Source organism: Neopelma chrysocephalum, unplaced genomic scaffold (assembly GCF_003984885.1).
Source record: "Neopelma chrysocephalum unplaced genomic scaffold, ASM398488v2 Primary Assembly neopelma1_65, whole genome shotgun sequence".
NCBI lineage: Eukaryota > Metazoa > Chordata > Aves > Passeriformes > Pipridae > Neopelma > Neopelma chrysocephalum.
In genome coordinates, this window is record NW_020897722.1 from 4,150,200 (window position 1) to 4,171,471 (window position 21,272).

Below are 21,272 nucleotides of genomic sequence, written 5' to 3' on the forward strand. Positions count from 1 at the left end.
TAATTACCTGCTGTTCTTACCTGTAATGAGTGTAAGGAGTAAGGTTTGGTACCTCCAGCATCTGAGCATCAGGTTCATTCTCCACCTCATGAAGACTCACCCATTCTTCCTCATCACCCAGCACACCAACCTGTACAAGGGAAAGGTAAGAAGGAATACAAATCAGACTATACATATATATAAAAATAAATATGTATACCCTCTTTTACAATGTGTGTCATCACAGCAGTGGAAGCACAAATGCTGTTAAACACATACTATCCAGTTAATACTAATTTCTTATATGACAAGGCACTAGTTATTTGTAAAGAGAAAACACAGCCAAGTCAGCCAAGTTTCCTTGTACCTGTTGGGACTTTACTGGGTCCTGTGATAAGATCTATTCCAGAAAAACACCATGAGAGTGGTAATACCCTGTTCAATTTTGCTGCCACAATACGAAAGTATCAAGTAGTAATATAAGAAAATGAAAAATAGCCTTGATAATAACTCGCAGGAACTGATGCATACTAAATAAGTCTCAATGGAGGCAAAATGCCACGGAAATGAAGACAGAGAAACAAGAACAAAGTCAAAGAATAAAAGTGTTTTAACCTCATCTGCTGCTCTGCACTTAGACCAGACTTTTCCACGTGCAATCCTTTGTATTAATTAATCACAACATGTTGCCCAACATGGTCCCTCAGCTCCAGCAGTGTTAGAAGGGACTAAATGGTGATGAGAATTGAGCATTGCTTTCCATGCAGCTTCCTGGAGATTAAATGAAGATGAATCAGGGCTTAAAAGGAAGCCAATAAAGTATGAATGAAAGGCCAGAGCCTGACCTGGGACTCTGGAATGTGGCAGCATCCGCGGGCAGGGTCATGGATGAGACACAGGAGGAGCACGGAGAATGGGAGAAGATTGCTGGGCTTCACTGTGGAGATTCCCAGGGCAGCTCAGGCAAGGCTCCCTGCTATAATTCCCTAGCATTGTGCACAGTTACTCTGGTGTTTCAACCCTGCCACAAAGGGCAGTACCTGTGCCCAATTCCCTCGTCCTGGTATCCACAGCCACGGGCTGAAGGATATGAGAGGATACATGGGCAGTTATTCCCTTCAGTGTCTATTTACAGACCCGATATCCATGAAGATGCCCTATCTTTTTTCAACCTGCTGACATTATCTACTCCCACAGACTGCTGTGGCAACAAATTCCAGAAGCTCTCAACCCACTGTGTAAAGAGCTATTTCCTTTAATCTTTTTTAAACAGATCCCTTACGAGTTCTGTATACAAGTTACAGCCACAGACACTGTCAAAGCACTTGATAGGCACCATAGCCTAAAGTATCTCATATACCCCAAGTACATCAAATAGAAAATTAGGTTTCATTCACTCATTTTTTTTCCCCTTCAGGAGAAGCAGCCTGATTTATTTATAGATGTTTTAGTTCTTCGCTCACCCAGGACTTGGTGTGCTGCATATTTATGTTTGTGCATGAAGAAAGGACACAAAGAAAATTAGGCCAAAGTAATAAGTTCTGCATTGCACTGTGGAAAGAAGCCTCTGTGATCTTTCCAGCAGAGCACTGCTTTCATGGAAGGATGTGGCTGAACAGGTCTGGATGGGCCTTTCAGTCTTGTTGGTGATCAAGGTCACTGCCACATAGCAAACAACATATAAAATAGATGGTAGTGAAGATTATGGACCTCTTAAAATTCCCAGTCCTAACCAAGCTCCATAAATTGTACTAAAGCTCATGGATGCAGAAGCTTGAGGGAAACAAGTTGAGACAGGTCTGAATGGTAAAACAGAACATCCCTAAACTGAGGCCAGAGAAGAAAGAGATGATAAAGAGAACTAAAAAAACCCCAAGAACCTACACGAACAAAGAAAGGATAAGAGGGTTCATTTCAGTCAAAGAAACAGAGAACGCTTCTTATTAAATGAGTTTTCTATTAATACTGTAGAAAGTCTACAGTAAATGCTTACTTTTGCAAATCTTCCACTTAACAGCATCACCTCCAAGGGCTGCAGTAATTATGTAGCAACAATCCACAGCACTCTGGAGGCTGCAAATAATCTCCAGTGGTGACTAAGTCGCCTTTTTATATTCTAAGAGCAGTAAGAGCTTTTCCAAATATTTCTTACATAAAAGAAAAAAAAAGGGGGAGGCAAAAACCCCAAAAAGGCACCCAGGTTGCAGTTGCTGTGCAGCAGCAGGCAGGTCATTAATACACATTAAGGACCACAGGGCTGTGAACACCAGACATGGACTCGAGCGTGAGACAAGTCCAAACCCCCGCCTGGTTTGCAGAGAGACATTTACAAGTGGGTTGGAAAGGTGGAAATATTGAGGATCTTGTGCTGTTTGAGAAGCAGGACTCTGGCAAGCACCTCAGAAGCCACCCAGGAGGCAGATTTCTGGGATGATGGGTGCAGTCTATGAGGAAACGGCAGTTTCCAGCCAAGCCCAGAAGGTTGGTTGTTCCCAAGCTCAGGAGCCAGCTGGTAACAGTTGGTTGATACCTGTTCTGGGATGTGGGGGACTGTGGGCAAAGTGGCAGCACAGACAGTTCCAAATTAACCACTTTTAGACTAATTTTTAAATTACCGGCAGAGAGGCAGCAAACAAAAACCAACCACAGGCATATTTCTGTGATTTAGGAAAAGATTTTAAGAAAAATACATCAGGAACTTGCTTTAGTTAGAATAATACCTCGTAACGTTCCCTGGATCTGTCGCCAGCATTTGGGAAATTAACTTCTATTGAAATCAGTAGCATATTTTATATTTTTTGTAGGGAGTTTTTTCAAAGCAAGAGGATTGAATGGTTAATAGCTGTAGGGCAGCTTGGTGAACAGCCTGGGGACTTCTGCATGACCTCTCACTTGTGTGGCCAAGCAATTCTAGGTCTGTGTTACTCAAAAGAAGTTTCACTTATTTATTTTATATATAATATATATATGTGTGTGTGTATATATATATATATATTCTCAAGTGAATGTTGGAAGAAAACCTTCAGTGATGGGCTTCTGTGTTTTTAACTTCCCCGAGATCTATAGCAGATTCCAAGTTTCAGGCTCTGGAAGGAAAAGGAAATTATTTTTTGCTGAAACACTCTGATGTCAGATCAGAGGAAACGTATCAGTTTCAAGAATCCGAGTACAAAGGGATTCCCACGGGGCAAAAAGAACCACGGGCAGTGGTAGGGATAAAAGAGTCCTTTGAGGGGCAAGAGAGCCCACTCTGAGCAGCTCTGCATAAAATCAAGTGAAGTTAAAGGCTTCTTTCTTGTAGCTGTTTTTTTTGGATAACAGTGTGTGCAAACTTCAGAGAAGGATCGTGTTTGTTGACAGACACACACGTATTCGTGGGTGCATTGTTTTGGGAGGCAGATGAGACACCGACTGCTTTTCTGTTACCACCAGCATAAAAACTCCTCAAGGAATGCACTCTGCATCTTCCCAATTCTCTGTGGAACAGGGCCACAATCCCCAGGGACCCCAGGACTGCCACAACAAAAACACCCATGTCCCCCTGAGACACTTCATATAACGCTCCATAACAATCAGCCATCACTAGTTAGCACATATTCATTCCCATCTCTCAGCTGCTCCCAAGGCATTACACTCAATAAAACGGCATATTCCTTTATTATTGCAGAAATGAGACAGTATAAAACAATATTGGAAGTGATGTCGGAACCTTTTACTTCTCTGTGCATTAGTTTCTCCTTTTCTTAAAAGGAAAATGTTACATATTTTACAAAATGACTTGACATTTTCTGATGGAATGCACTGTATGAGAAAATTTGCAGAATTCTGACTTAAAAAACCTCCAAAAATAAATAAAATTCGGAACAAAAAAATCACTTGTACAAGACAGCACTGCTGCCGAAATTTTGAACAGTTACGAAGCACTAACTGTAGGAAAGGATAACACAATGTTTCTGTACATTATAGAGGTACCCTGTGTTCTACTATAGTTCAAGATGTGTCAGAGTTTTCATTTAAGAGGTCCATAACTCACACATTTGAAATCGCTTTGGGAGAAATTCGGTTCACGGGATGTCAGCCCGGGTGCAATTTTTTTTCCTCACTAAATCCCTAAATCGATTCAGCCACTTTTGATTTAAAGATTGTCAAAAGGCATAAAATTGTCAGAGTTTCAGACACTTTATTTACCAGCCCCAAAGTGAAAACGACACCAGGAGAATCACCTGGCACAATGGATGAATCCTATCTGGGTCACTGACTTAACCCACGGAACCAGATAAACTCACGGGTAAAGTTGCAACACCTTTCCCAACTCACAGCTTTAGAAGGGAATACAGTGATAATTCTTTAAAGGTTTTACCACTTTGAAACTCTGCTACTGCTCACCATGACATTCACACAAAATCTCTCTAAAAACAGCAGAAAGGCTTTAAGCAAAAACTCTCTATAATAGCCCATATACTCGTGGCTCCAGGAAATGTAATACCTCTTCAGAAATGGCTTTCAGCTGTTCCACAGGTCTTCTGCTGCCTGCAAATGACATTAATCACCAGAAAAATGCACCAAACTGGGCAGAAGTTATCCCAGCTTTTCTAATCAGCCACTGGAAAGCTCAATGGTATGGATTGAGCACCCACCAAGGCACAGTCATGATGGGTTGAAATTGGATGTATCATCAAGGTTCCTTCCAACCCAAACCATTCTATGATTCATTTATGTACTTCTCCTGACAAAACCCCAGGAACAATCCAACACAAGAAAAATAAGCTGAAATTGGATTGCAAACATGAAACTACATGAGCACCAGCAGGGATTCATGGTCATTCTTGGCTGAAAATTGCCAGAAAAAATGTCTGCAATATATTTCCTGACTGCATCTGAGAGTACAGGATGGCTGGAAGGATTTACTGAAATTCCTTGTGCAGGAACAAGTTACCTGTGAGTGTCAGTGCCACAAGGCAGCTACTGCTGGTCCCTCTGAACAAGTGTCAGCAGAACCTTTATATTACATTTGACCCTCTTCTCTTTAGATTCTACTCTATGTGATGGGAAAAAAAAAGTTAGAAGTATTTTTTAAATAACATCAGTACATCCAGTTTCTCCAGTCCTGAGTCTAGAAAAGAAACAACCTAGTGATAATTTTAAGAAATCCCTTCAAAAGCACAGAATGCAGCTTCAGCTTCACTAGAAACACAGAAATGGGATTTGTAACACTTGATATTTCAGTATCTACCAACACTAAACTCTTAACGACTTGATCTCCTCTCATGTTCATTGACATAATTGAGAATTAGTTCCACAGCGGCTCCCGTGAATTTACACCCCGGCACAAAAAGCAGAAACCAAGGCCAGATGCCCAAAATGTCACGTCAACTGGAATTCCCAGCTGTGTTTTTCATCCAAATTGTTTCATGAAGTATCAGACTTCAAAAATGGCTCTTAGCCAAACTGGAGTACTTGGAACATTTTCTAGACCTGCCCTCACCAAGGAAGCTTTCTGCCAAATCAAGGAACAAAGAAGAAAACCACGTTGGTGGCAGGTTGTTTGTGTGTGTGAATACAAAACAGCTGAATTTTGTCTGTGAGGACTCAGACTTTCAGAGTGAAAGGTATATTCCCAGTAGAGATGGAAGAGAAGAGTCAGAAAATAAGGGATGTCCAATGCAAAGCTATTGCCCAGCTTACAGAGGGGGACAGAAGGGAAGTGCACAACGTACAGATTAGTGTTTTATAATTAAATGTGATCCTATCACTTGGCAATACCATCTGTTTTAAAATCATAGTATGCAAAACCACCCCTTAAGTGGCTTTTAATTTAATGCTAAGGCATGAAACACTTAACACTGCTATTAAAAGCTGTAAATGGGTCAGTGAATGAAAGATCCAGAAGGACAAAAATCCTCCCTACAGTTCTATTCAGGAAATACTGTTGTAGGTGGGGTATAACCACTGCCCTTCAATCTTTAACACAGTCCTAAGGAACGATTATGGTTGTCTATGCTAAAATACAGATGTTGCAACAGCTGTCTGCACCCCAGCACAGACATATCCCAGCTTAGAACAGACTCCATGAAAGGCAGAAATGAGGACTGGGGTGTCACTGGCAGCTCTTTTGCAAAAGCTCACGTCTCTGTGAAAGGTGGGCAGGGAAATCTGTGAGGTCCACAGGGCACGTCCAAGGCAGCTTAAATCCAAGTGAGGATGGAGGCATTTCTGCCCTCATCTCTGCTCCCAGTGTCATGGTCTCACCCCCTCCCCTTACAGTGATGCTCCTCTGATCACACACAGCCCGTGCAGAGAGTTGATCTGTCTGAAACTCCTTTGTTCTGGGCTGGATCAAGGCTCGCAGCCGCTCTGTGTATGATCCTGCCCGAGTCAGGGCAGGCAGGAGGCAGGAGGAGGAAAGTCTTGGTAAGTGGGATGGGGATGGGCAGAGGAAACGAGAGCAGGACAAGAGTTCTGGTTTAGATCGGCTAAAGGTGCTGTGAAATTGCACTTCAGGAGAGAAAGAGTTTGAGAGGAGTGCTGGCAGAAAGGGGCTGTGAACAAAGGATTATACGCAGCTGTCATCCTGGAAACAGGATTTGCTGTATCCTTAAGGAGTCACCAATTTCTCTGCATACCTGAAAAGACTTTTGTTAATCAGGTGAGAAAAAATTTTTCTTTTTTTATTAAATCCACTAGGAACCACAGTTGTTGTGCCCAAGCTGAACAGGGAGGTGCGGTGTGCTGAAAAGGACTGCCCAGGCTCTACAAGGAGTTTGGGGTGCTCCTTCCCCAAATGGAGCAAATAATTCCAGGATCTATCAGAACCACGAACCCCTTGACTTTAGCAGCAGTGCATAAGATATTGATGAGGGTTTGTGAACAAGAAAGACCCTCCCTTCCCTCCTTGCACCACCAAGGACCATTCCAACCACTGTTGATACCCAGGGCTCTTCAAGGATGCAGATGAACTTCACGGTAATTATTACTGCAGTTTTAAAGCATTCCAATTTATTTTACTTCAGTGGCATTTTGCAACTCACTGAATTAGCAAATTCCCAGCAATATCTATGTGGTGTTTCAGCAGGAAAATGCTTCTCAGAATCTGCTAAGACACCATATTATTGGATTTCAGTGTTTAATTCTGTAATATGCAATAATGTGTATATAAATGGCACAAAATGTACCAACTTGTTCACAACAATCTCATTACCAAGTGAAGTGATTGTATCAACATGTCTAAGTGGTGATGGTGATTTAAGAAGTCCAACATTTGGTCTTAAAAACAGATTATATTATTTATAAAGATCTGTGGGTGGAAAGGAAGAAGCAAAGCTCATCTGTCAGGAGAACAAATGAGGAATATATAACTCCTCCAAGGCAGAAAGACAGCAGAAAGAGGGATATTGTTTAAAGCTGATGAAGATGAGAATTCATCCTATTCATATCTAGAGGCCTGAATAGAAAACCTTGGTATATTCCATTACAAGATAGAAAAATACACTCAATCTCACGAATAATGGTATCTTTACTGTTCAGTGCAATTTCTTCTATACTTCTGAATCTATGAGATGATAATTCCAGGTTTGCATGTGATTTGAAAAGACACCTCACAGAACCTAAACACAGGTTTCAAATCCTTTTTAAAAATAAATGGATGGACTAAAGCTCTGGTGTGTGTGTTGCTTATGATGTGTCTGGCGTTCTTCTGAAAATAAACAAACCGGCTTTACAAAAATCCATGTGATTTATTTAAAGGATAAGCATTCTCACATATATATATATATATATATTATAAATCACATTTTCCTTTTATTCCTTTGAACAGAATTCACAGTATTCATAGGGTCTTTTTTTCCCTGGCTGACACACAAATATTTCCCAGCTGAGCCCCTCAAGCTCCCTTGCATCCCAACCTTGCCAGGACCCCATGAACAGCTACCACCAGGCCATTTACAGAGGAGACGTGATCCAAAGTTAAACAAAAAGTAATCCAAACAGCAATTCACTATTTGGACCCTTTTAACCCCTCAGAGACTTCATTAAGAGATATTTGTCAGGGACATACCTGGCCTTCCACTATCCACTTGGAGATGGAGGTTTTGCCATCGTATCCTGGACGGAATTGAAGTGTGGCAGAGCGAGGGCTGATGTTGGAAATCACCAGGTTGGATGGAGCACCTGGAAGTTCTGGAGAAACAGAAATGTAAATGAGAGGTGGAAAGACTCTTCGTCTAGGGCCCTGTATCACAAGCTGAAATTCAGTGTTTCAACATATAAAATACCTTGGTAACAACTATAATAATTTTAAAATTCCTCTAGCAAACAAAGAGGGTGACCATCCTACAAGGGAAAATCTGTAGCCCAAATCAAATCTTCGCCTCACATCAGTCAAACTTACAGTGGCATTTACATTTTTTGTATCATCTGAACTAACAACAAAAGCAAGTCCAGGAAAAAGATATTTATAAATATAGATTGTTTAGAATAAATTCTCAGTAGTACCTGCATTTTTAAGAAATGGAAATAACTATTATAATCAGGAATTACCTAGTGGAAGGTGTCCCTGCCCATTACAGGGGCTTGAAACCAGATGATCTTTAAGGTCACTTCCAACCCAAACCATTCTGTGATTCTGTGATAATGTTGCACTCTGTGCAAGTGCGACAGGTTGAAAATGGGCAGGTTTTTGGCGTGTATTTCAAGTATGCAGGAATATACAATATTTCTTGATTCTTACTTCACATTTGTGGGAACCATGATCGATAAACTAACCCTGCCCAAGTAGAATATTGCTGTTATCTGGCTAACAACAGGGAGCATAGCATTGATCCAGTCTACAGATTGTCACAATTACCTATGATTGGGGAAAAGAAAGGCAAACATACTTGAGGACATATAGAAAAGTTCAAAAGTACTGCAGAAAGGAAAAACTGGATTATTCTCAGCGACATACAGTAACTGCTCCACTTTGGAAAATTCTGCTTCTATAACCTATATATTAACTGAAACTGCTTGTCTGAGGTATGAATTGGCTATTCAGTTTGCTTTTTATACTGGATGAGGGAAAGTGTAGAATTTTTAAAACAAAATGCAAAATGGGTAAATGAACAGGTGCCCAAATGGTAACTCAATGTGGGACAAAAAAAACCTCTTCCCAAATCTTTCTCAGGCCACAACTTCAAAATCTTGTAAATAAGATTTTAGTTTCACTATCCAAGTGACCTCTCACGGTTGAAATAACCTATACTACTCTTACAAGGAAAAACCTTTCCCTTTTAACATCCAAACCGTATCTTCCCCCCAAAGAAACACTTTTTGAATATATTCAGGCTTAGTTCGTATGTTACTTTGTAAATGTCAAGGGATTCTGTGTTGCACCACTTTATTACTTTGTCCATTCCATTGTCATACTTACAACTTTTTTTGTATTTTTTGTATTTACAACTGTAAACAGCCTCAACTTTCCGGAATTTTCAAACTGCGAGTGTGTCCGTGCTCACATTTCAATCTGTCCCACAGATTAAATTCAAATTACATGGTCAAGAATTTCAACGCTTCACAAATAAAACCGTTTTTATTACTTCTGAAGTAAACCCGCGACAGGAACAATGAAACACGAGGTATTGGCACCTTTTCTTTTGTTTCATGGAGTTTTACCAACCTGGGGGCACACCAGAGGAGATGGTGGAGGATGTGACCCATCCGCTCCCTTTCGCGGTCACAGCTGCCACCTCGATGGTGTAGGTGGTGAGGGACGAGAGCCCCGTGATCTTGTACTCCAGGGTTGTGTTGGACAGTGTGCGGGCAAGGCGAGACTCGTTCCTGCCATACACCTCCCAGGAGATCTGGTACCCTGAGGAACAACCACACACAAGTCAGGGGGCCGTAGTTTTCCTTCCACAGCCCAGTTACACCACAGCCCACAGACTGGTAGATTCCTGTGTCAGCACGATTTGCCTGTGGTACATGGTGGATCATTGTTCCTTACTCTACTCCACTGTGGTCACCTTTTATAAGCAGAAAAAAAACCCTTGAGGTAAATGTAAACTAAAGTAATGTAAACTAAATGTAAACTAAACTGGCTAAAATACCCAAATATTTTTCTGATGTTGTTATTCCCAATACACAATTGATGTAGGTACCCTATGGGGCATCATCTGCCTATCAGATTACAGATGAGGGAGGACATGAGGTCTCAACAGACTGTCTCTTTTTGCTGTGACAATACAGTGTTTGCTAAGAAATGCCTTGAAAACCTGGGGATAATCTCACAGGACTTTCACTCTGTGAACTCTGTGAAGCAAACAGGAAGAAACAAGGACTTTGGAAAATATAATATCTGCTCACCAGCTGGAATATCTAATTAAAAATCTATATGTGCTTAGCAGGGCTACTCCCTTTCCAGGCTGAAGTAACCTTCACTGCTGTATATCTAGAAATACTTAGAAATCTAACAATAACAATCAGGCAGGAACATTGTGGGAATCTTCCAGGAACTGAAAAACTCCCCACCGCTTGTTCCTCGCACAAATCCTTCAGCAGGGTGAATCATTATCCTTTCTTTCAAAACCATCATGGAGCCAATGCATTGTCCAAAGCTGCACTTGCCCTGACCTCCATACTATTCTTCTATCATAACCAGGCTTCCTTTTTATCACTTTGATAACCACTTGCCTTCCAAGAACTTTTGAAACTTTCTACTGTCTGATTTGCTCAATTTTACCTCCAAATCTGCTTGTCCTCCTCCTGCCCAGTCCTACTTTATTCTCGTTTGAACCTATGTGAACCTTGCTGTGCCAGTCTCCAGAGAGCGTGTCTGAAAAGTTTGCTTGATTGCAGCTTTCTTTGTGATTTGACTCAGAGGGTGAAAAAAAAAATACACATAGCTCTTGAATGCCTGTGAAATTGGAGTGAGTGAAAAGGACTAACAGAAAGGAATCCCACTGTGTGAACCATGCACGAGGCAAACTGGCTAGAGAAACTCCCTACTGGGTTCATGTTCCCATCATCTAAGATGAGGAATTCAGACCAGCTGAGAGGCTTGAGGCTTTTTTTCCCCCAATTTTTTTTTTAAATAAAAAATCACGATAAGCTGATTAACATATATGAATTGACGTAGTAAAATCCCTTATGGTATTAATCAACAAGAAAACATCATCTCATGAGCTAAAAGCATGGTGAGATAAATAATTCTGTGAGAGTTTGAGAGGTGTGAGATGTTCTCTGTCCTCTCTGTGAGCTGCCATTACTGACGGAGATTCATCTTAACCTGATTTTGCATGAAAATGGGCTCGGAGTGCTCACATAGTCACTAATTAACTTTTCAGGTGAGAGGGCAGTGATAAAGAGAGGTGATGCTTCAACAATTCCAGCTACACCACAAAGGCTTCTTTGACTCTGAACTACAGATGGGAAGGGGAGAAACTCCTGAACGCTCATCTGGAACTGGTTTAAACAAGCGTCTGAGTGGGAATTAATTAACTCAGTAAATTAGCAATGTCTTGGAAACACTGTTGTGTTCTGCTGCCTTCTGAAAAGGCTTAAGAATCATTTATCAGATCACAGTTGATGTAGCACAGGCAGGATTATAATCTGTAGGAAGATTTTGACAAAATTTAAGGACTCTGTTGCCTATATTAACAGAGGATGAGCAGAAAGGTGGGAGATGATTGTCTCCTGCATTTGATGCTCAGTGAAGAGGCACGGAGGAGTTGCAAAAAGAAGGACCATCACAAACACCCTTTTCTTTCATTAGCTGTGGGTGCAGTTTGTTCCAGACAATAAATAAGCAGAGGAAAATAAGCAGGGGACTTTTAATGCTCCCTCCGTCCATTTGTTGCTTACAGACAATAGGAAGTGTCATTCACCATGCACCAGGCAATCTTCAGTGATTGAGATATCTTCTCTCCCATCTAGATAAGCTCAGGTTATATATCAAACGTTGGTGATTATTCTTTGGACATTTTATGTTTTCTCCCTGGTGACCACAAGATGAGCCCCAGCTTTCCCGCCCATTAGGCACAGAGTCTCTGCGTATTTATTTTCTGAGAAAATGTTCACCAGGAAAACTGTCCTGAGCTCACGTGTGTAAACTGAAGAAAAGGCAAACAGGCAGCATTTACTGCCAGATATTTCAGCCCTGGATGTATAGTTAAATTCTGGTCATATAAAAGATGAGAAGAGAAAATACGTACGTACGCGGTGAGCAGACACAAAGCCAAAAGCAACCAAGCATAACAAAAACAGATGAAAAAAAATTGTTGAAGGAAAGGAACAACAACCACTGTACCCCCAGGTAGCACTTAAGCCATGGTGACTGACAGATGGGCAGAACTTTGGGACATGTGGTTGGTGGAAACACACTCCCTGTGTTACAGACGTGATCCCTGCCAGAAACGTGTGTGGGGGGGAGAGGGTTTCCTCTGGCCCTGGTGTGAGTGAGAACAGGAAAGGTGCCACAGAGCCTTCCCTCACGCTTTGGCACTCCTCAAAATGCTGCCTAACGGGAACTAATGACCAGAGGAGTTTCAGAAATAATTTTCTGGTGATATGGAGTAAATTCTCTACACGGGAGCAGTACACCCAATCACAAACTGTCTGTCTACATCCAGGGCCTCATAAATCAATGTTTACTGAGGGAACGAGGAAGATACTGAGATTTACAGCAGAGTAATGGGCAATTTCCCAGCTCAGGTTGGCTGCTGGGCACCCTGTCCGTGCTTCCCTCCTCCCAGCGCTGGTGCAGGGAACAAGAAGGTCCACTAAAGACATCAATGAGCAGAAATGATGAATAATTGCCTCTCTGAGCACTCAGACCTCCAAGCAGCCCTCTATAAACCTTTGAGGTGCTCAAAGGGCATAAACAATTTTCCTATTCTTCCATCCCAAATGCAATTTGCATCATTAAGGAAGTTTCTTTTTCCTTATAAACTCTGCTGGGCATTTTCACACCGGTGTTTTGTCATGAACAATAGAGCTTGTTTAGTTAAGTCTTTCTGGAACAATTTACCTCAAATATAAGATAGTCCATCATCGAGTTCCAGCAGGTTTCAACCCAACCTGTGAGGCAGCAGCTTGTTTCCAGCAAAGCAATTCTACAACACCAACATGGTGCTGCTCCCTGATGCTTAACAAGGATCAGTATTACATCATCTTGGATAGGCTTGGATGTAGGTCCCTAAATTTAAGCACTTGGGCTTGAAAGGCTTTGGCCATCTTCACTGAATCAATACTGCTCTGCTTTCAGAAGTCATTAGTTTCTATTCTCAAACCACTTAAAGCAGTGCATATTTCAGGAAGGTGACCGTGGTGTAAAGGCAGGAGAAGATCTGCACAAGGACTCCACACACACTCCAAACAGCACAGAACACACAGATACAAACGTTACAGATACACAGAGAAAACACTAAAAGTACAAGTCCTATCAAAATGATTAGACCTGTCAAAGTTAAAATGCTTCAGGAAATTAGACTGATAAAACATTTCAATGGTCAAGGGTCAGAAAGTCTGATTTTTTTTAACCCCTAAAGTGTATTTTCTTACAAATTATAATAATTTTTTTCAAAAAATTAAACATTTCAATGTCAATGCTCCCAAACCAAAATATTTTGATCCATGTGAAATGATCCTCTCCCTTCCCAACTGTGCTTTTTAGCTCCAGTAACTTAAAGTCTGGGAGCTTTCTTGTGCTTCAAAACCTTGAAACCTTTCTTAAATGGAATGTCCAGCCTGTGGAGCTGTAATAGTTTCCCCTCTGAAAACAATATTGCCTCTGTTGATAAGAACTAGAGGTTTTCTCAAGTATTTATAGCTTCCTTTATGAAAAATAATGAAGTTGCTGATGTTGTATCTACGCTGGCATACAGTAAATAGATAAACAGCTTGTCAAATGGCAGACTCATCAAAGGGAAACAAGAGACTTCTGAACCCTTGTGGTGGTTTTATAACAGATTAAGTAATGACATGCAAATTCTGTCACGCAGTCCACAGCCAGGCCACTTGATCACAGATGAAGGGCACCACTGATTTCAGGCTTGGTCTTGATTGCAAATCTTAACAATGCCAATCCAGATTTTGCAGCTGTAAACTCCGTGCAGGAACTCCCCACCCCTGGGGCAAAGGCCAAGCACGGTCTCACAAATTTCCACAAATTCAGTAACGCAGGTGGAGGTCATGGAAGATTTAACAGGACCAGAAACCCTATGGGAAGCTGATTTCTACACAAACTGCCTTTCCAGTCACCACAATCATGAGCTGCCAGTAACTGGACCCAAACCTTGTATAATGTGCCCTGGTGACATCTCAATTACCCAAAAGAAGGACCAGGAGACCAGTGCCCACAGTGGCCAGTTCTCCCTAAACACTCTATTACACAAACAGTTTTTCACTGCAGTGATATATTCCACCCCACACATACTTAACAGAAAAGAAATAAAAGCAGACATAGCAGCTGATACCTGTGATGATGCCGTTTTTCTCTACAGGTTCTTGCCAGCTGACCTTGAGCGAGGTGTCCAGGATCTCGGTGAAACTCAGGTGTCCCACTGCTCCCGGCTCTGGAAATCAGGAAAGGAAAACTGTTAATAGGAGAACCCCTCTTAATTGTGATCTAATTCACATGGCAAGGTTAGGGATGAAGAAATACAGGGCCAAGGGAAGCTGAAAACATCACTGAGAGGGAGAAGACAAGCTGGGAAGAAACACTCTGGCTTATCATCACATAAATTATTTCACCCGGCCATCATCCCAACTGTCTGGAGAGCTAAAGAGAGTGGAAGCAGGAGACTTGCACACAACTTGTTCTTTCCTCTCTTCTTCATCTAACCTAATTAGCACAATCAAGCTGGCAATCCTGAAGGTGATGGTGTTTGCCATTTTTCCCCTCAGTGGCAGGGGTGTGGTGTTCACTGCTGTGCAGTTTATGTGGACCCAGGTCTGTAGCAACACCACCAGCAAACCCCTCATCTGGGAAGAGCTTTTTCCCCATGCAAGGTCACAGCAAGGACAGAGTCACCAAGCCACTGCTTGGATAAGTTCTCTCAAAACAAATCTAAAAATGTCCAACATAATGGCAACTGCCTTCTGTAAAATGAATACAAGTGTGTGAAAATTTTAAAGGGTTTTTATGATGTAGCTAAAGAGCTCTTAAAAATTCAGCTCCCCAGTGTGCAATGAAAGAGCATAAAATGGAATGACTGTCAAGAATATGCCATCCTCCCTCAATTTTGGCCTTCAAGGAAGACAACCTGACTGATTTTTGATCCAAATACTGTTCTGTCCTCAATCGATGTACTGGAAAAAGGAGGTTTTGTTCACTTTATATTCACAGTGCTTCTGTCATTGGATCCCTGCCCGAGTATCCTCCAGCTCCACTGACATCAGTTGGCAATTTCTTGTCTGCAATTTCATATTTTGTTTCCTCTTCAATTTAGTCCAGTCTCTCATTCCCCTCCAGCTCTGACAAAAAAAGCTCAAACCCTGCCAGTAGGTCAGATACAAGCCCATTTGCAATTCTGCAATCCTAGTGAGGAGAGTTTCCAAATCCACTCTGCGATACCAAGCAGTCAAAGCACCACAGAAGAACTGCTGATCCTGTAGTGATCCCAGGAATACCCAACAAGAGCATGGCAGTTATGCACTATTTGGGACCAGGGATGTGCAGACATGGAAACCACACAAAGCTTTGCTCCAATTAGCCCCTGCAGTTGCAGTCCAATTTAACGTCACCAGGAAACACAGGTGCAAGTGACTCCAAGCCAGGACAAGATACTTCTGACTGGATGTTAAATTTTATTTGACCTACAGTTCATCAGCAAACAGATCCGTTTGCACAAGTTTTTTCTAGAGGATTGCCTAACTCTGCTATATAGACTGAAAATTATCACCTGTGAACATGAATGACAGTCCTTTCAAACCTTTTTTCCCACCACATAAATCCCGAAGCAACTTAAGAGCCAATGAGTTCTCCACAAAGATGCATTATACCATCCTGCACATAACTTCTCAGCCACTCTGAAAACCGAGGGAAGTAATTCTGAAGGATTAAAAAATAAATAAATTAAAAAATCCTGCTCATTTCCCTGCTGAGGCTCCTTGCAGCATACAGCTGCATACACCAGGGAATGTATCAAATGGTTTACAAAATACAAGTCTGGTTTTCCCTTGTTTTATGTTTCCTGATGGAATTTTCTTGTGTTTAAAATGGCAGGTGATCTCAACATTTCCCTGAGATAGCCTCAAAGTCTTGGCTCTGCCTCTTCTTTCACTTTGTGGAAAGCCTGCAAGGCTCCTTTCTTCAGCCTTTCCTTCAGCAGAAATATTAACAGCCTCTCCTCTTCCCAGTTGATTAATTTTTGCAAAATCTTGGGAGTCTTTTATCTTTGGTTTCTTATTCTTCACTGAAATTTGCCACAGGGTTCAACTGTCCTTGGAGAGAGAAGACAGATGAACCCAAGAAGGACAGTTGAACACATTTACAAACCATCCTTGTCTAAAGCTTTGTTTCCTTAGGAAAACAGGCAAAAGAGTTGATACTGCACACAGGAACCTAATGCATGTTTCTCTTTCCACCACACCTTTTGCTTTAACCCCAGATAAACAAGTCTGAGTTCATATTAGTGAGTCACAAAGACTTCTGGCAGTTAAATTGCTATCTCTGGTTTAAGTCTACAGCCTGCTCTGGGGACACAGCTCTAGCATATAGAGGAGACTAACCACAACAGGAAAATCCATGGGAAAGTAATTTTCTCCATGGTCTTTCAAGAGTATGTCATGAAAAATTGGATTAGCACTTTGAGCCTCACTTCTGTGAATGTTAATGACAATCGGATTTTTCTTTACGGGAACACTGACCAACCTAAAAGATCCCTATTAAGGCAAAGCAGTATTTCTAAAAACAATATCTTAATGGATGTATTAGACACTTTTTATTCTGATTTGAATCTGTAAATGGGCAGCAGTGTTTATGATGCTCCAATACAGGAATATACCAAAGCACTGGCCAGAGCCAAGATCACTGTGGACACAATAACTGCGAGGCCACTGCAGTTTAGTCCTTATCTGAATCAGGCACACGTGAGACTTGTGAGTCCCAAATACGTCTTGAGCAAACACTTCCAAGGGGCCACAGAGGGCAAACCATTTTCTGATTCAGGAAACAATTTATATGCTAAACTGTCCAGCTTATTTTACTTCACCCTGCCTCTAGTTTTTCAGAATAAAAGATACTGCCTTGTTATGATCCTGGTTCTTTTACACAAATGTTTGCAATATAGTATACAAACAGACATTTTCAATATATCGAACAACAGAAGGAAACAATCACAAATTAATCATTGACCTCCACAGGAAGTTCCAGTGCTCACTTCCTAAGAAGATCAATTGATATTTATTTGGGTGCCTGAACATGGATTTAAGAGCATAAGGATTCATAGACACAAACAATGCATTGTGTGTTGGTTGTACTGGACTGTGAAGTTCTCAGCTAATGATCAATGTGAAAAAATTCATCCTTAACGAAAAAAAGAAAAAAAATCAAATACTTGCCACAGGCTAAAAGAACACACATGGAAAACTGGCTGAGGTCACCATCCAAAAGGTGACTTGAGAAGAGACTGCCAACTGATTGTGAAGCTGAGGTCAAATTTTAAGTGCAGAGATTTAAAAATTTCAGCTTTTCTATCCAACCCACCCAAACCCGAGTGCTGAGGCTCCCTGGCAGTGCTGGGGATACTCACTGTCCTCCAGGGTGCGCAGGAGCTGGGGTGTGCTCCGGGGGCCGTCCCCTGGCGTGGTGAAGCACAGGACTGAGGTGTAGTAAGTGGTGTATTTCTTCAGGTTGGTGATGCAGCCACTGTGGACTCCATGGAAATCCGGAGCGATGGTGACCACAGTCACACTCTCCGGAGCATCCACCGGCCAGGCCAGAAGCTGGAAAATTTAAATATGGATGAGCTCTCATTAGAAGTTGTGTCTATTCAGAGGCAAAGTATGTCTGGCTGCCAAAACCATCTTAATCTGATTGTAAAGAACCAAGCAATGCTGTTAAACTACTGTCAGCTCTGATGCTGAACAGATGGATGTAGCAGTGATACTGTGATACTGGAGGGATGTCTGTAACACTCACCAGCGATGGGGGATGCACCAATATTGCAATTCTCAATGTCTGCTACTGAACAGTGCCAAAATTATTGCAAATTATTACCCGTATGACATGGGCCTTTCATCAGCCTGGCCACTCTCTGCTGCTGAAAGGAAGCTGAAGGAAGAAAAGTACTTTCAGTGCTACTCTGACATAAATGCTTTATCTTATTTTGGGGTTCCTTTAAGGATCCCACTGTCTGGGGAGGTTAGTGGGATTAGGGGACACACACATCCTCCTTCCCCTCCCAGAGCCAGCCCAGCACCCCTCTGAGCAGCCCTGCCTAAGAGGCTGAGAGCACTACAACCATCAGTGGACTGGGGACATCCCCACTGCGAATGATTCAAGTGGTTCTGGAACTACAGAAAGAATAGAAAATGGTTGTAAAGATGATTACTACAATTTCCAACACCCGAGTCCCAAAAGTTAGACTCCTGAAGACATATTTTCATGCATTTAAAATAGGGTGCTTGTCAGATGAGCTCAGTTCCTCCAGGTCTCATTCATCTCAGCCGATGTTCTGGGCAATCAATATCTTTGAGAGTGCAATACCTTATGTGTTGGTACCTAAATGAGGGCTTAAAAAATTCATTTCTGGCAAATGCCTTTGAAATTTTGAAACAATTTTTGGAATTGCCTTAAAGGCTTATGGGACTAAAGCTTGAAAGCTTGTGAAATTTTTATTTTGTCCAAAAATCCTTAGCCTGTAGCTTATAAAACGTGTTAAAATTCTAGGCCTGACTCAGTATCCGTGTAAATCCTGCTACTTGTATTGATTTCAGGCTCATAAACATGAATAGATACCTGAAATTAATGAGCCATATTTGACACATTTAGCCATTGTCTAGTCTCTGAAAATCAAAAAGCACAGTTAGTGGACTATAAGGAGTAATTTTGTTAGAAATATTTCATATTTGAGAAGGTGTACTTTACAACTTATTGAAATGCAAATAAATTTCAAAGAAAAGATAAAAATGGAAAGTGCTTGAAGAGGATACTAAGTTTTATTTTCCTTTCTAAATCACCTCTGTGTTACAATTGGCATTTATAACTTTGGAGGACTGATTTCTTTTTTGAGTGCATTTCATTGCACGTTCTTCAGGAAACATGTACAGAAAATACAGGTGAACAATTCTGTCAGTTTAAGGAAAAAATGGGTTTAATCCTTAAAAAACACAAAGGCCTAACTTTGACTACTAGTAATTTATAAATCATACACAAAGCTAGGCTATAAAAGTAAGTGACAGAAATGTTCTCACACGATCTTTGTACTGCAATTCACAATCCCTGTGAGAAACAGGAATGGTAAAGCTGTAGCAATCTAGTGTAATCAAAAAAATCCAAAGAAATAGAAATTTTGATAATTTCAAAGGTTTTCATTGGCTGCTGACAGATACAATTTATGATTTCAGTTATTTTATACCATTGCTCAAGAAATGGAAACATAAATTAGAGGTAGTTATGGAATGAGATGAAGGATCTTAAGACTGAAACTCTGAATGAAAATCTGAAATAAGACTTCTGCAAATCTGGGCTCACTGTGCCTGGAATTGCAGCAGAAAATTGTATTGCACTGAAGTCCACTGAGCCCCAAAAGCGCTTTTATTCTCTAGAGTCAGAACAGAAGCCAAGTACTACTTCTGTATTGAGCTTTTAGGATATTGTCCTGCAGCCCTGTCAGTCACTGAGCCTCGAGAGCTGGTTCTATCTCTGGGAACAGCAGACATACCCCTCTACATGTATTTAGGTCTTCAGCAGTGGGATTCTGAAACCACTGCTGGGCTTTATGAAAAATACATAGATGTGGGGAAAATACTGGAACACCCATGCATACCTCTGTCTCAGTTTCTCCATCACTTTGAGACATTCTTGGAGAAGGATCAAGTCTTCTGAAACATCTCAAATCCACGTTGAATCTCTTAATCCACAGCTTGTTTTCTAACTACACATTCTTCTCAGCCCACTCCACATTCCTTCACCCAACACCTAAATCAACCTTCCTCCTCCCTGCTCATAAACCAAACATTTCTTCCCTTCCTACAAGATTTCTCTTCGTTCTTTCCATGAACACTTTTAAACCCTTCATTTATTATGCCCCGACTGCCAAACCATTGATGGAGTTTCTCTTAAGCAGTTCTTCCTGAGGGCAGGAATAAACCACTCCAACTGCCTCCTTAGCCCACACTCCACTGGCCAGAGGACCAGTGAGGGCTCTGTTAAACACTCCCTACTCTGTAACAGATATTGCCAGTTGTCCCATCAGCAGGGACTTACCATGATAACTCCATGTCATCAGGGCATGATTAATAAACTTTACATTCTTATACCTCCCAAATCATCACAGTGGGAAAGTTAGGACAAATATTTAGTGTGATGTCTTGGTTCCTAGTGAAATGAATGGGAATTCTGCATTAGTGTAAATAGAAATCTCAAGCTGGTTTTCAGTGGCACAATGACATGTGGTGAGTTTCCAAACTGACACTGAACTGCTTTTTGGTTTTGGAAACTTCCCAGGAAGATGACAAAACTAAAAAGACTTCTAGCCTATGACACGTTCCCCTTTCAGAACTTAGGTAAATTGCAAATGTTAGAATCACAGAAAGGTTTGGGTTGGGAGGGATTTTAAAGATCACCCAGTTCCAACCCCCTGCCAGGTCCTGCAGGGACACCTTCCACTAGACCAGGTGGCTCCAAGCCCTGCTAGGAGCAACAACTGCTCACTTCTCCCTTTGTTTTACCCGTGTAAGACACCCCTGAAATTATACAGTCACTTTGGAGATTCAGAGGTTATCAGATTCAACTTCTTTTTATACCAGGACTGTTAAGGCAAACACTGAAGTTACAAAAAACTTGTTTCTATTTACCTTGTATCCTTGGTTAATGCCGTTGATGAACTGCTGGGGTGGAGGGTTCCAGAGGAACTGGATGGTTGTGGAGTTCACGGCTTCGACTTGCACGTTCTGCGGTGGAGCCGTGGGCACTGCTCCCAGTCAGCAGAGAGGGACATGGAACAAAACACAGTGGAGGAGGAAGAGGGAGGAAAAAGAGAAAAATGAACCCAGAACCCACTGACTGTCACTTGTGAGTCACAGAGTAATAACAACCTTGAGAGAAGGATGCACTCCTTGGGAAGCAGCAGTGTGTTGGAGAGCAGGGTAATTGGGTT

The 21,272-nt window shown here is 41.5% G+C and overlaps 1 protein-coding gene across 3 annotated transcripts in view; it reads right to left on the reverse strand.

Moving 5' to 3' along the window:
- The window catches only part of SDK1 (sidekick cell adhesion molecule 1), a 398,710-nt gene that overhangs the window by 87,303 nt on the left and 290,135 nt on the right, over window positions 1–21,272 (reverse strand). For all 3 annotated transcript variants that reach the window (XM_027683614.1, XM_027683613.1, XM_027683615.1), the window contains 6 exons: window positions 20,971–21,086; window positions 17,703–17,895; window positions 14,424–14,522; window positions 9,629–9,820; window positions 8,033–8,154; window positions 21–130 (listed from right to left, as the gene is read on the reverse strand). In XM_027683614.1, the coding sequence (XP_027539415.1) occupies window positions 21–130; window positions 8,033–8,154; window positions 9,629–9,820; window positions 14,424–14,522; window positions 17,703–17,895; window positions 20,971–21,086 (832 nt within the window). The remainder of the gene's footprint in view (window positions 1–20; window positions 131–8,032; window positions 8,155–9,628; window positions 9,821–14,423; window positions 14,523–17,702; window positions 17,896–20,970; window positions 21,087–21,272) is intronic.